Source organism: Phocoena sinus, chromosome 6, assembly GCF_008692025.1.
Source record: "Phocoena sinus isolate mPhoSin1 chromosome 6, mPhoSin1.pri, whole genome shotgun sequence".
Classification (NCBI taxonomy): Eukaryota; Metazoa; Chordata; class Mammalia; order Artiodactyla; family Phocoenidae; genus Phocoena; species Phocoena sinus.
In genome coordinates, this window is record NC_045768.1 from 291,795 (window position 1) to 307,138 (window position 15,344).

The window sequence follows — 15,344 nt, forward strand, 5'->3', positions numbered from 1 at the left end:
TGGCTGTACATACGCACAGCCTGACGTGTTCCACTCAGCAGGAGGTTAACAAGTATTGTCGGGTGTTTACTGATATTATTGACAAGCTGTCCTTATATTTTCCGACTGGCAGGACCACACAAGCTCAGCTCACTGGCTACAGCAGCCACTCAACTGGTTTCCTTGGATTTTTTTAGATGGGTGATTATATTCCCAGCAAACTCCCTTGTCGTTTAAAATATTAATGTTTCCTTCCAGTTTTCACCTTACAGCATCACAGCAAGAATGACCAATGTGGCGTGCTTATGTGAGGGGAGGAGGTGGCAACCCGCACTTTTCTTTTCTTTCTTTTTTGGCTACATCGGGTCTTACTTGCAGCACGTGGGACCCTTCGATGTGGCATGCGGGCTTCTCTCTAGTTGTGGCGTGCGGGTTTTCGCTCTCTAGTTGTGGTACGTGGGCTCTGTAGTTGTGGCATGTGGGCGCTCTCGTCGAGTCGTGTGGGCTCAGTAGTTGTGGTGCACGGGCTTAGTTGCCCCGTGGTATGTGGGATCTTAGTTCCCCGACCAGGGATCGAACCCACATCCCGTGCATTAGAAGGTGGATTCTCTACCACTGGACCACCAGGGAAGTCCCAACCTACACTCTTTTTATCACTGGTATTAGCAATGGTTTAAAACTTTCGCCATTAAATATAACCTTTTTGGTAGGATTCTGATATCTTTATAATAAGCTTTATTTAAATGTTATCTTTAAATTTCATTGGGTAGTTTTTTATTTTAAAAATACTGAGCAGTGAAACTACCCATCAGAGTGGGCAGATTAACAACTTCCAAAACTCCTGTGACTGTAAAGGGAGGAATAAGGAATAACTCCTTATAAGGAATAAGTACTTGAAAACCGCACACACAGCAGCTACAGAAACAGACGTGAGGCGCTTGGGGTGAGAAGGGAGGGGAACACCACAGCTGGCACCTGAGTGGACAGACGGTGTAGGACTAAGCCAGGCAGAGGCCACACAGGGTGGGGGACCCGAGCCAGCAGGCCCCGTGAGCGCCCGAGACAACCCGCACCCACCTGCCCCATCCACACCAGTGCGGAGACAAGGACACCGGTCATCGGTGAGGAGTCAGCCCCCTACATGGAGGAGGCACCGTGCTGGCCGCATACACACAGGGCCTCGCTTGCTACAAATCGACTTTTTAAAAGGACAAATAACTACACAGATAAACAGCTGGGTCCCAAACAGGCACTACACAAGAGAAGGCATCCAAACAGCAAATAAACATACAACAAAGTACCCAGGGCTTCCCTGGTGGCGCAGTGGCTGAGAGTCCGCCTGCCGATGCAGGGGACGCGGGTTCGTGCCCCGGTCTGGGAAGATCCCACATGCCGCGGAACGGCTGGGCCCGTGAGCCATGGCCGCTGAGCCTGCGCGTCCGGGGCCTGTGCTCTGCAACAGGAGAGGCCACAACAGTGAGAGGCCCGCGTAGCGCCAAAAAAAAAAAATTACCCAAGCTTCTCGGAAACCAGGGAAACGCAAATCAGAACTGCAGTGTGAGAGCGCTCAGCCGCACCAGGAGGGCAGCCCACCAAGTTCACAAGCCCGTGATGCACACACAGGACGTGCAGCTCCCCTCGCGGATGTGCCAGACATGGGCAACAGCCCCGCTGGAGCCCCGCACACACCCGTCCAGAGGGGTGCGGCCCCACTTGGCTCCCAACGCTCTGGCCTCAGAAACTACCGAGAACAGCCAAGGGCTGTGGGGGCCCGTGAGTCCGTGAACACGTGCCGCTGCAGACACTTACACCTGTGGCGTGGCTCCCTCAAAGGAGAATGAGAAAGGCAGGTAACATCCCAGGACTATTATAACCCTGGAGGGTCTCAGAGACCCTGGGCCACCTTAAAAACCACCGTCACACAACAGTGAAAATGAACTAACAGCATAAATAAATCGCACAAACACAACACAGAGTAAAACGAGCCACACTCGGAAAAAGGAGTGCCTCCTGCGTGATTGCACCGAAGCCCAGAACAAAAGCAGAGGCAACCCTGCCACGGGGACCGGAGCGGGGCGCCACCCGTATGCTCCTGCCCTGGGCACCGCCGACCTGTGCCCCGTCCCCAAGTCCACACGGCAGGGAGCTGGACCCTGTGACATGCCTTCCAGTCTCTCTCCTTTGTTCCGCTACCTCAGCAGGTCCTGTGAAGAGCTTTCCTGGAGGCCGCAGCCTCCCCTGCCCTCGTCCCCTGATACACGGTTGTGTCTGGCTGACTTTAAGGCAGGTTTAGCCTCAGAACCGGCTGGCGTATCTCCCATCTTTCTCATCTCCGGAACAGGTCACATAACAAATCCATGACTCTTTGTTACTATCACTGATCTGTTTAGATCTGCTCCTGCCATCTTATTTTGTTTTCCACATTTTCTTCTTGATTCTGCTTTTATCTATTTCCTGATTCTTTCGTTAGCTTGATACCCATTTAATTTTCTTCCTTTGTATCAGTATCTAGACTAACTCAGTGTTATTCAGTGTCTAGATTCTTTCCGGAAGATGACGACCTCCATCAAAATAGAGAATCCAGAGATAGACTCACATTCAAATGCCGCGTGGTATGTGACAGAGGTGGCATTTTAAATCAGCAAGGAAGCAAATGTCAGTCAATAAACAGTGCTGGCACACACGGCTCACCATGTGAGGGAGGCCACACAACCCTGACCTCACGTTTTGTTCAAAAAGCTTTACTGAGGTATAATTTATATACCATAAAATTCACCCACTTTGACTGTCTCTACCTCACATTTCATCAAAAATTCTCTATGAATCAAATGTTTATATATAAAGAATGAAGCCCATGAAGAATTAGAAGATAGCTTACATGAATATATTCTAAAGCGCCACAGGGAAACGTCTGCGTATTGTAATTAGAACCCCGAACCCAGAAACCATACAGAAACAGACTAGTATCCATGAGCTCTCACATCGCAGCCAAGGCTGGACAGCACACACCTTCGAGCAACAGGTCAGCTCTGCGCTCACATAAGGCTGCCCAGACCACATGACCCAGCAGAAATGGGGTCGCTAGACAACAAATCCTGACAGCCAGTTGTGTGAGAAGCTGCTCGGCACATTGACCTGCAGCAAAACACTGAGATACAGGGACACGCAGATGAAAACCTGTCCCTCCCAACTAACTCACTGCGGCAGAGACCTGGAGATGCCCACATTCTACCTCTCAACAAAGTGCATACTACGAGCCCCGAGTGTCGCCTCTAACAACAGGAAATGGCTTTACGGGGCGGGGGCGGGGGGGGGGGGGGGGCTGCACCCACTGAGGGGCCCGGCCAAGAGCAGCTCGTGGAGCCACAGGCAAAGCTCCTTAAGGAGACTGGACGTCCAGAGTCAAGTCCCCACTGCAGGCAGCGGGGAGTACAGGTCTGTAAAAATCACCGTTCAAAATACCACCGCAAGACTTAGGACACTGCTTCCTTCCTACACGGAAGGGATAAAATAATAAAAGATGGAAGAGAAAAAAGAAATGATATCTTAAATCATTTTAAAATTTCCTTTAAATCGCTAATGTCAGCATTTTCTATCAATTTATTTTTGAAAAATTATACCTTAATAGCTGGGCCAACATTTAAAATTTTGCCCCAAAACCTGCTAAAAAATAGAACTGGCATAAATGGCTAATATGAATCTGAAATTTAAGCAACACTAAGAAAAAACATGGCCAAACTCCAGAAGCTGAAAGAAAATGCTTTACACATGTCAAAGGCTGCACCCACAGGGCTGATGCAAAGTGCAAAAAGCTAATCAACAAAATCATACACTTCAAACAAGTCACTGTTGCAACAAACTCACTGGAACGTCTCTGCCCACCCTTAGTTCCAGAATAACTCGTAAGGTGTAATGGTCCATCTTAAGGATGCTCCAAAGTTTTCTCAGACAAGTCTGAGGCATGGACAGTAAATCCACGGCTCCACACGTCTGCCTGGCTCTCAGCCACAGTTTCGCCTTCGTGTCTAACTCACCCCTCCCCCAACCAGAAGGGCCCCAACAGCAACAGCCACTCTGCTCAAGTCTGCGCCCGGCACCCCTGGGCCCCCTGAATCACTGAAACCATACAAGCCCCGTGGTCCCTGTCATGTTGCAGCAAAGACAGAAATGAGGGTCTTTTCTTTTCTGACAAACAAGGAAAATAAAGGAGCCATGGGCAGGCTATGGAAACAACATAAACTGGCCTGAAAGAGTTAATCAATCCTAGCTTTTCTTTCTTCTTTTTTTTTCCCTTGGCTGCACTGGGTCTATCCTTGCTGCCCGCGGGCTTTCTCTAGATGCGGCGAGCGGGGGCTACTCTTTGGTTGCAGTGCACGGGCTTCTCATTGCAGTGGCTCCTCTTGTTGTGGAGCACGGGCTCTAGGGCATGCGGGCTTCAGTAGCTGTGGTTCGTGGGCTTCAGTAGTTGTGGCTCATGGGCTCTAGAGCGCAGGCTCAGTAGTTGTGGCGCACGGGCTTAGTTGCTCCGCAGCACATGGGATCTTCCCGGATCAGGGCTCGAACCCATGTCCCCTACACTGGCAGGCGGATTCTTAAGCACTGCGCCACCAGGGAAATCTCAACCCTAGTTTTATTTTAACTGTTACTAATCTGTAGTGTCTGTAACTAGACTTACCCTTCACAAAGCTAACCTCTAACACTCTCTGACACTATGTGAATTACATCCTGCACTCCCCTGTAGGAAATCACCCCTTGTAGCGTTCTGCATTTTAGAAAGAAGGTCGCAGCCGATAACCCAGCCGATAACAAACGGACCCAATTACCGAGCTGCCTGACACCAGCGGTGACTGTTTTGAAATAATGCAAGAAGAAGAAAAATTCAAGACCTTCATTACTTTGATCCTTATCACCTATCCCCAGACTGCAAGCTCCACCTATAAGACCTCTCCTGATTCCCCGGGGGAGGGGGGACACAGTTCTTGAGGCACTAGCCTGCTGTGTTCCCTTTTCGCCTGGCAAAGAATAAAGCTATTATTTCTTTTCCTCCAAAACTCTGTCTCTGCATTTCTGTTCGGCACCGGTGCACACAGAGCCAAGATAAGGCATCACCACCCCCAGCCGGTGCCACGCCTTCAGGGCCACCACACCGCCAACCCCGAGCTCGTCCTGGGTGGACACGGATGAAGCGTCCATAACGAGGACATGCCAGCACACGTACCACCCCACAGGCCTGTCAGCAGCCCTGGGCGCTCACTCCACTGGGAGGACAGAGGCCTCACCTGCGGAAGGACCACACCTGTGCCGGGTGCCTGGGACACTGTGCCAAGGCCAAGGGCAAGCCGTACTGGCACTCGGTCAGCCATGGTTAGCAGTTTGGGTTATTAATGGTATTATTCCTGTCACTCCCAAGCCTAAAAATGCTCAGGCCGTTTACTTCCATGAACGCTGCGCGGGAAGACAAACACTTCTCTGATGAAAATAAACTACCTAAAAATTCAAGAGAAATAAAATATAAGAATCCCAGCCAGAAGTAAACAGGGGGCTTTATTAAGGCCCAGAAGCGCCCAGCCGCCACCCCTACCCCCGCCAGGACCGAGGTCTGCGGTGTGCGTCCCGCCCACCTTCTGGCTGCGGTCAGGCTCCAGCGCACTGTCCTTGGAGGCCCTGCTGCCCTCGGCAGGGAACGCGGTGGCCGGCTGGGTGCCCTGCTCCTCATCCTCCTCCAGCTCCTCCGAGTCATCCTCCTCAGAGTCCATGTCTAGGCTCTCCCCGTTCACATGGAGGGAGCCGTCGCCCAGGTCCTTCTCGCCCTGGAACACGCCAGAAGCCCACATCAGGACCCCGCCAACTCCTCGGGGCAAGGCCCACGGGGCGGGGCAGGGGAGGGGGTGGCGACTGTGCCGGAAGACGAGAGCTTGGGGCGGGCGGGGGCCACCCTGGAGGAGAGATGGAGGGCAGCCCCCGCAGCCTGGCCCACACCCTTACCTTGGAGCCCACCGTGGAATGAGTTATGCTCTTAAACATCTCAATCACCGTCCTCTGTTTTAACACTTTGGTCTTTTTCTTAGGAACCAGGCTATAGGTTCCCATTCTTCGTTTTTTCTTCCGAGATACTGCAGCTGCTAAAACAAAAGGCAAGCAAGCTAAAAAAAAAAAAAAAGTCAAAAGGGGACGAGAGAAGAAAAGAAATGCCATTCAAATGTTTTTAGAGGTAGGTGACAGTTCACAAACTCTGATCACCAAAATCATCAGCACTCAACAGTGTCTTAAGTTGCACAGAGAAAGCTGAAAACCCATCACAGATACAGGATCTGTCCACAAGGAGACACCGAGCTGTACGGAGGGCAAACGTGAGCACGCCCTCCCGAGCAGGCAGCACAACACCGGGAGACCCGCAAGCTGGCAGGAGCGGGCCCAGGTGCACCTGGGACAGCCTCTGAGCAGGGCTCTCCGAGGGGCTGAGAAGGGAGGGCCTACTCCAGACGCCCTCCTGCTCGTGTGTCCAGAGGGTCCACCGCTGACGTGCAGCCACTGAAGAGTGGACTTACACCACTGTCACCTGGACCCTCCACCCTCGCTCAGCACTTCACGGACCACGGGGAAGGATACTGGAAACAAGGGCCCAGCGAGCTATCCCTGCACACAAGGGCCAGGGAGGGAGAGGCCTGGGAGCAAGGTCTCCTGACAAGCGCAGCAGTGGAGGGGGTACCGAGCAGGGGCTTGGGGACTCGTGGCCCCTGACGCCATTCTGGGCAAAGCGGCCCCAGGTTTACTGCTTTGACAGAATGAGGGTCTCTGTGATGTTTTATTTTTGTAAAAAGTTCCAGGGTATTAAAAAAAAAAATCTGAAAACCACTGCTTTAAACACGGAGGAACTCCACGAAAGGGCTGAAAGAAATACCTTACGTTTTATTTCTACGAAATGCAGAGAAGGGATACGGGGAGAAAGGATGCACGTCGGCCATGGGTGCCGGGGGTCAGAATGACAGCCCCTCGCAGGTGCGTGGCGAAGCCAGGACACTGAGGACAATCGCCACGTGGGCCACACGTGTTTACGTGGTAACGCCGACCGTCCACGCGCTGAACGGAGCACAGGTGAGCTGGCGGAGGTGCCCCCCCCAGGAGGAGGCGGGTGGGTTGTGAGCTCCGTGCAAACTTGCCATCTCGTCTCCGCTCACGCCGCGGCACGACGGCAAGAGCAGGCCCTCCGGGGCGGGGCTGTCACCACAGTGACAAGGAGAGATGGCCCGAAAGCGTGCACTTCCTGTGACAGCGTAATGCACCGGCCAGGGGAAGTGGGGAGGAGGAAGGTTTGAAGAACGAGGCAGGCCGTTCCAGGTCTGCAGCGACGCCGTCACACAGGGCCACGTCCCCACGGGCCCCTGCTCCCCCCGGGGTGAGGACGCTGCAGGCACAGCAAGAGGGGCCTGCCACCTCCCTGGGGAGGGAGCCGGGCAGCTGCTGCAGGAGCGCCAGGCACCAGGCCGTTCACACTGTCCTGAGCCCGCAGGCCCCGTCTCCGCCTCCGGCCCTCAGGTAAGGAAACAGGCAGAGAAGGACCCATGTGGGAAACTGCTAAACACACTCAGCATTTCTGTTTAGAAAACTTGGATTGAACAGATAAGGAAATAATAAAGCTAAAACAGGAACAATCTTAATTTTTATTAAGATCAAAGATCCTTGTGGCTTGCAGGATCTTAGTTCCCTGACAAGGGACTGAACCCACACCCATGGAGTCCTAACCATTGGACAGCGAGGGAATTCCCCAATCTTAACTTTTTAACAGAAGTACCGACTCCTGACATTCCTCGCCAAGCCCTACACACATGGGTTTAATTCCACAGAGACATGCAACTCTGTCCAGCTTTAACTCTTTGAAACAAATAATACTGAGCTGAAATAGACCAAAAGTTGGAGGTGGTGGGGAGACAGACGGACCCTGTTTTCTAACCAACCACAGCGCTCCAACAAACAGAACACGGACTCCCTGGAGACACAGCTAGTCCCAGGACCGGGGAAGGACAAGACGGGCTGGGTCCACCTGGTGTAGCCAGGAAGTCCTCACAAAGTGATGGGGTCACATTGGAGGACTCAGGAGCCAGCCTGAAGGGCAAACCTGGGACAATTTGAACATGATGGCGACGGACTGGAGCCCAGAGACTCACAAAAGGATCCATGAGTTGAGACAGAGGCAAGGCTGGAAAGGGGAGGCCCTTCATTCCAGCAGAAGCTCCGCTAGGATGTAAGGACAGGGCGATGGAATTGGAAGCCATCCTGGGGCGATCAGTCTGGGAGTGGGTCCCTAGATGCTCAAGCTGCCAGGTGGGACCATGCAACCCTCTAAGCCCCGCCTCCAAAGACACAAAGGACAACAACCCAAGGGCCTGTAGATCCAGCCCTGCCGCAGCAGGACCAACACCCACACCCCACTCCCAGGGGACGCAGCAAGGACACACGCCCCTCGGAGACGGCAGTGACCTGAGCCTGACCCGGGAAGACAGCAGCGACCCCAGGGGGACGCTCCAGATGTCCAGGCGCACCCTAAGGGACTGCAGGAAGCCGGCCAGAAATGCCTCCTGGGACAACTGACTGGCAAAGGTGAGCGGGGCCTGAGGCCTGGACGACGCGTCACACGGGGGGCCCTTCCAGGCTCTGACACTACAGCGACTGCCCGAGAGGGCGCCACGCACAACAGGGACGCGTCCAGGGCCCCATGTCTGAAACTTCCACGCACGTTCAGAAGTAAACGTTACACGCTGGGCGGGAGAAGGATGCGCGACTGTGCACAGGGTGGAATCGGGGGAGGGGGACGGGGGAGGCCACAGGCATCCTCTGTAGAACCTCTGGTCTGAAATTACTGATAAGCAACAAGTGTCCTGAAAGTCCTAAGGAAGACAGGCCCCAACCAGCACATGACCACCCCAAGGCAGCCCCTCGGGGGGCCGCCTCCCCCTCGTCTGTGAGTCCTCAGCGATGTGAGCCGGGCCTGGCAGAGAGGCCTGTCTGCACTGGAGGGGTCTGCAGAGGAAGCAGGCTCTACGGGCATGCCTGCCACGGCAGCCTCCCTGGGGGCCGCTCACCAGCGCCCCCCTCCTGCGAAAGGCTCCACAAGGCACCCGATGCTCCTCCACGCCCCCAGGTGAGCGTGAGGAGAGGTGGCTTGGGGTGGGAGGGGGCCGCCCCATGGCCACCCGCACCTGAACCACGGCGCCCCTGCAGTACTGAATCCATGAGCTGGGAGACTCCTCAAATCCAGAGCCCTCCACCCAATCAGACCAAGGCCGCAGACGGTCGGAATGAAAACGATCTTCACCTGGAAGCTGAAAACAAGCGGAGGACGCGACGCAGCACCGGGTGAGGGTGGAGCGGGGCCCGCGTCCTCTGCGGTGCAGGCTCGGGACACGCCCGAGAGAGAGGCGGCGGCAGGTTCCCTTTACCTGTCTGTGCCTTCGTGGTGGCCACGTAGCACTGGTTTTGAGGTAGAGACTGGTGAAGGGGCGGGAAGGGGGGTAAAAGCTGCTGTCGTCCAAAATCCGAGGCGTTTCTGCTCAACTCCTCTTTCGGCTCCTCAGGGTCACGGGCGTCCCGGCCTTCCCTGGGGTCCTTACTGGCCACGTGCTTCAAAACAAAGACAACGCGACAATGACGCACAGGCAGGCAGCGATGAAACAGCGTGCCTCTCCCACCAAACCCCTCCCCCGAGAGATGTGCGCTGAGGAGAGAGGGGAGAGCGCAGAAACCCGCTGCCACCAGAGCGCCTGTGACAGGCGCGGGTCGGCGTCACAGGCCAAGAACAGAGTCTGCGTTTCTGCAGGGAAGTAGCAGCGGCTGTGACATATGCGGCACCCAGAACCGGGACCGTCTCCCACCTGGGCCTTTACAGAAAGCCAGCCAGCCTGTGATTTAGGTAATAAACTATGACTACGTTTGCAAATACCCAGATGGGGCACATTCCAGGTGATCACGGCTACACAGTGCACATCCCCCAAGTGGTTTTCACGCCACGACAGACCATCATGTTAAACGTTAAAGACGCTTTTGCTCAGTTTTACCCATTTCCTCAGTGTCTCGGCCTCAGCCTTCTGAGACCACAACAGCCTGTGATGTGGACGTCAACCCCCTAGCACCGACCAACAGCCCTTCCTTTGCTCCGGACACCACTCAGCACCCCCCCACCACTTGCTTCCCCAGAGTCACCTACAGCCTTGAGACAGTCTGATCTCAAACCCGATTCCACTGAACCACATTTCGTTGTGCACAAAGCAGGTGTGATCCTTCAATGTACGGGGCAGGGAAACTGGACAGCCACCTGCAAAAGGATGGAGGTGGACCTTCACCTTATACCACTGACAGAGATTAACTCTGAACAGATCAAAGACCTAAAATTGTAAGACTCCTAGAAGAAAACGGGGGAAGCTTCATGACATTGGATTTGGCAGTGAATCCTTGGATATTACAACAAAAGCACAGGCAACAAAAGAAAAAAGATAAATTAGACTTTATTAAAATAAAAAATTTCTTATAGGGACTTCCCTGGTGGTGCAGTGGTTAAGAATCCACCTGCCAATGCAGGGGACACAGGTTCAAGCCCTGGTCCGGGAAGATCCCACATGCCGCAGAGCAACTAAGCCCATGCACCACAACTACTGAGCCTGCGTTCCAGAGCCCACGAGCTACAACTACTGAAGCCCGCGCGCCTAGAGCCTGTGCCCCACAACAAGAGAAGCCACCGCAGTGAGAAGCCCGCGCACAGCAACAAAGAGTAGCCCCGGCTCACTGCAACTAGAGAAAGCCCGTGCGCAACAACGAAGACTCAACGCAGCCAAAAATAAAATAATAAGATAAAAAATTTCTTATAAATCAAAACCACAATGAGACATCACCTCACGCCTGTAAGAATGGCTACCATCAAAAAGACCACAAGTAACAAATGTTGGAGAGGGTGTGGAGAAAACAGAACCCTAGTGCACTGCTGGTGGGAATGCAAACTAGTGCAGCCACTATGGAGGTTCCTCAAAAAGTTAAAAATAGAACTACTATATGATCCAGCAATTCCACTCCTGGGTATTTATCCAAAGAATACAAAAACAATAGTTCAAAAAGATAAATGCACCCCTGTGTTCACTGTAGCACTATTTATGATAGCCAAGATGTGGAAGCAACCCAAATGCCCGTCAACAGACAAATGGATAAAGGAGATGTGGTGTATTTATACACACACACAATGGAGTATTACTCAGCCATAAAAAAGAATGAAACCTTGCTGTTTGTGACAATATGGATGGATCCAGAGGTACTACATTAAATGAAATAAGTCAGAGAAAAAGACGAATACCATGATTTCACTTATACGTGGAATCTAAAAAGCAAAACAAATGAACAAACGTAACAAAACAGAAACACTCATAAATACAGAGAATAAACAGCGGGTAGAGAGGTGGGGGAGGACAGACAAAACAGATGAAGGGGATTAAAAAGTACAAACCACCAGTTATATAATAAGTAAGTCATGGGGATGTAACACACAGCATGGAGAATACAGTCAACAATACTGTAATAACTTTGAATGGTGACAGATGGTAACTAGACTATTCCTGGTGATTCTTTTGCAATATATAAAGATATTGAATCACTATGCTGTAAACCTGAAACTAATATATTGTAAGTCAATTACACGTCCATTAAAATTTTTTTTAATTTCTATGCATCAAAGGACAAAATCAATAGAATGAAATGGCAACCTATAGAATGGGAGACAATATTTGCAAATTATATATCCGATAAAGGAATCATACATAGAATATATAAAGAACTCTACAGCTCAACAGCAACAAAAAATCCCAATTTAAAAATGGGTAAAGTATCTGAATAGATATTTCTCCAAAGAAGACATACAAATGGCCAAAAAGCACATGAAAAGATGCTTAATTTAACATCACTGATCATCAGGAAAATGCAACTCAAAACCGCAATGAGACCACCTCACACTCCTGGGATGGCTACTATCAAACAAACAGAAAACAAGTGTTGGTGAAGGTACGGAGACACCGGGGCCTCGGTGCGCTGCTGGGGGGAAGGTAAAATGGCGCAGATGCTGTGGACAACAGCGTGGGGCTTCCTCAAGAAGTAGATGGAATTATCCTATGATCCTGCAATTCCACTTCTGGGTGCACACTCTGAAGAATCAAAAGCAGGGACTCGAAGAGCTCTTTGTACAACTGTGTTCACAGCAGCATCGTTCACGACAGACAAGGGGTGGAGGCAACCCAAGTGCCCACTGATGGCTGATGGATAAACCAAATGTACATGTGTGTATATGTACACGCATGCAATGAAATATTATCCGGCCTTAAAAAGGAAGGAAGTTTTGACAGAGGCTACATTGTCTCGAGGACATTGTGCTGAGTGAAACAGGCCAGACACAAAAGGACAAATCCTCATATGAGGGACCAAGCGTAGTCAATCCGAGACAGAAAGTAGATGTCAGGGCCCGGGGCTGGGGGTGCGGAAGGGGAGTGAGTGTTTAATGGGGACAGAGCGTCAGTCTGTGGAGACGAGAAAGTCCTGGGGAGAATGGTGGTGACGGCCGCACGACAATGTGAATGTGCTTAATGCCCCTGAGCTGGACACTCAAAAATGGTTAGAACGGTAAATTCTATGTTATGCATATTTTAATACAGTGTCCACATCTCTGGGAGTCGACATCGGGGAGATGCCAACAGGCCTGCCAGGGACGGCCCTGGACTCGGCTTCTCCCAGCGCGACCCACGCTCAGCCCTCTGGCTCCTCTGCCAGGCTCCCCGCCTGGGCCCGCACGCAGCTCCTCCTCACACAGCACAGGCCGAGGCCTCCTCCGCGGCCTCCACCGCTAACGTGCCCTGGCACAGACAGCCCTGGTAAAGGTAACCTGTTAGCTGGGTCAATTCTCCAGTCCTTCTCAAATATGTGGGCTTTGTCTCAAGGTCACTGCTTTGACACGATCACACCCTCACTCCTCCCACGAACGACCTCAGAAACCACGCAGCTACCACCTCCACCAGTGCTTGCAAGACAGACGTGACACAGGAGCTTAAAGGATAAGTGGATAAAGGCAGAAGCTAAATCTGAGAAGGCAACAGCCACGTGAGGCTCGTTCTCACTCAGGCACAAAATCCATTCTTTGATTCAAGGTATTATTTTTGAAAATCTAAAAAACAAAATTAAAACTGCTGAACTTGAGTGAAGACCCTAAACTCTGTTAGGGCCCCATCATCTGACAAAGCAAACCCACCGAGGCGGAGTGGCTGGCGCCTGACCTCCCGGCGGGGCACCGCAGAGCCCCAGCCAGTCCCCCATGTGGAGAGAGGACCCGCGCCAACACCTACCTGCCACGCGCCCGGGTCACAGCGTGTGACCCAGACGCCCAAGGGCAACCGCGCCTGGCCTCCGCTGGCCTCCCCATCCCAGTGCTCACTCTGCTCAGTGGCTCTCCCTTCCTCACCCCAGCCACTGTCGGGCCTGGCCCAACTGAGGCGAGTCCTCACACCCACCTGGTGCCCCCGCTTCCGGGTGCAGCAACACCCACCTGCACCCCAGCTTCATCTTCTCTCCAGAACCCAGGGACTACTGGGGGGCCGTGTGGAAGGAGCCAGGGAGAGCGCAGGGACACAGCCACCCAAGGAGAAGCCAGAGGTCCCCGTGCGGCACCTCCAGGAATGAGCACAATTCAGTTAGGGAGACGGGTCTACACTGGCATGCCAATGCGGGATAAAAGGGTCTCCTTCCAGAAGTTCTCACTTCCTTTGCGTGAACGGTGGCTGAGTCTAACCCTGTGTCGGCACCTTCTGATGGCACAGGCATTGGGTCCGAGAGGCAAACTGACTCTGCCCTGCCTGGGGATGCGAGGCCACGAGGCTGTGAAAACCCCTGCATTTTTAAACTCTTAAAGGACAATGGATTTCTTGCCATAAGCATGTAACACTCTTTCTATCATAGGGATGACTGTTTTCAAAACGCAATTTTCAATAAAACATGCTTTCCTAAGAAAACCAAACAAGACTAAACTGGGTCTGGGGGGAAGAGAAGCCAGAGGGCAGGAGAGGCCAGGTCTGGACCTGGGCCGGGAGCCAGGAGGGCACCCCATCTCCACGTCTCCAATCCCCTCTTCCGGCAGGGGTCCCAGGAGCAGATGAAGTTTCCAGGGTGTGGAGCGGATGGTCTTGGTCTTCAGGAAATCAGGTTCCAAAGCCTCAAAATCCTTCCCTTTTCTTTCACTACAAGTGACCAGCCCAAGAGTGCTCAGTAATTTCCAACAAAGTATGTGTTGCAATTGACTGCATGCTGCTATTAATCACAGTAACTCCAACCAGAACGAAGCTAACCCTCAGATAAACCTTATGGTCAGAGATATTTCGTGAAATTAAATTTCAGACTGCTTTTTTTTTAACCCCCTAGAGGGATATAAAAAAATGTTTGAGAATAAAAATACATTAGAATAAAATTCTAAAGTGGGGATGGAATATGAGTACGATTTCGAGGAGATAAATAAACAATGTTGTCTGACATGCATTTTAAACTCGATAATGCTGGGCCAAAACATGGTAGGTGAATAAATAAATGAACTTCACCCTAAGCCTCAAATCTAACACAAAAATTGATTCACAACAGGCCATATATTTAAAGTTCACATAAAACTAAAAAACTATGAAAATTAGAGAAAATCTTCAGGATCTAGGGCTGGGTGAAGAGTTCTTAGGCATGACAGCAAAAGCACAGCCTTAAAAGAAAAAAACTGTGTAAGCTGGACTGCATCAAAATGAAGAACTTCTGCTTTAAGAAAAACCATGGGGGGCTTCCCTGGTGGCGCAGTAGTTGGGAGTCCGCCTGCTGATGCAGGGGACGTGGGTTCGTGCCCTGGTCCGGGAGGATCCCGCATGCCGTGGAGCGGCTGGGCCCGTGAGCCATGGCGGCTGGGCCTGCGCGTCCGGAGCCTGTGCTCCACAGCGGGAGAGGCCACAGTAGTGAGAGGCCCGCGTACCGCAAAAAAAAAAAAAAAAAAAGAAAAAAAAAGAAAAACCATGGGGTCTTCAGTAGCGAAAGGATGAAGACCAGCTACAGACCAAGTGAAAATATCTGCAAACCAACACTTGGCAACGGTCCATATCCCAAACTCTCAAAGCTCCCAAAATATTTAATTGTAAAGTAGGCAAAAGATACGAAAGACGTTTCACCAAAAAGGACATACAGATGGCAAATAAGCACATGAAGAGCTGTTCAACGCCATCAGTCATGAGGGAGGTTCAAACTAAAACCATGACGAGGAATCACAGCTATGACAGAGAAGAGGCAACACCAAACACCCCTCTGGAGGACGCAGGGACATAGAA

General features: G+C 51.9%; 1 protein-coding gene across 6 annotated transcripts in view; it reads right to left on the reverse strand.

Annotated features, from left to right (window-relative positions):
- Nucleotides 1-15,344, reverse strand: part of EHMT1 (euchromatic histone lysine methyltransferase 1) — a 147,456-nt gene that overhangs the window by 55,629 nt on the left and 76,483 nt on the right. For 4 of the 6 annotated variants that reach the window (XR_004350285.1, XM_032634349.1, XM_032634345.1 and 1 more), the window contains exons 4-6: nt 9,417-9,597; nt 5,965-6,122; nt 5,601-5,789 (exon numbers count right to left, since the gene is read on the reverse strand). Coding sequence is in view for 5 of the 6 variants with exons in the window: in XM_032634349.1 (XP_032490240.1) it covers nt 5,601-5,789; nt 5,965-6,122; nt 9,417-9,597 (528 nt within the window). In the remaining variant the exon portion in view is untranslated. The remainder of the gene's footprint in view (nt 1-5,600; nt 5,790-5,964; nt 6,123-9,416; nt 9,598-15,344) is intronic. The other 2 variants (XM_032634348.1, XM_032634347.1) reach the window with 2 other exon arrangements.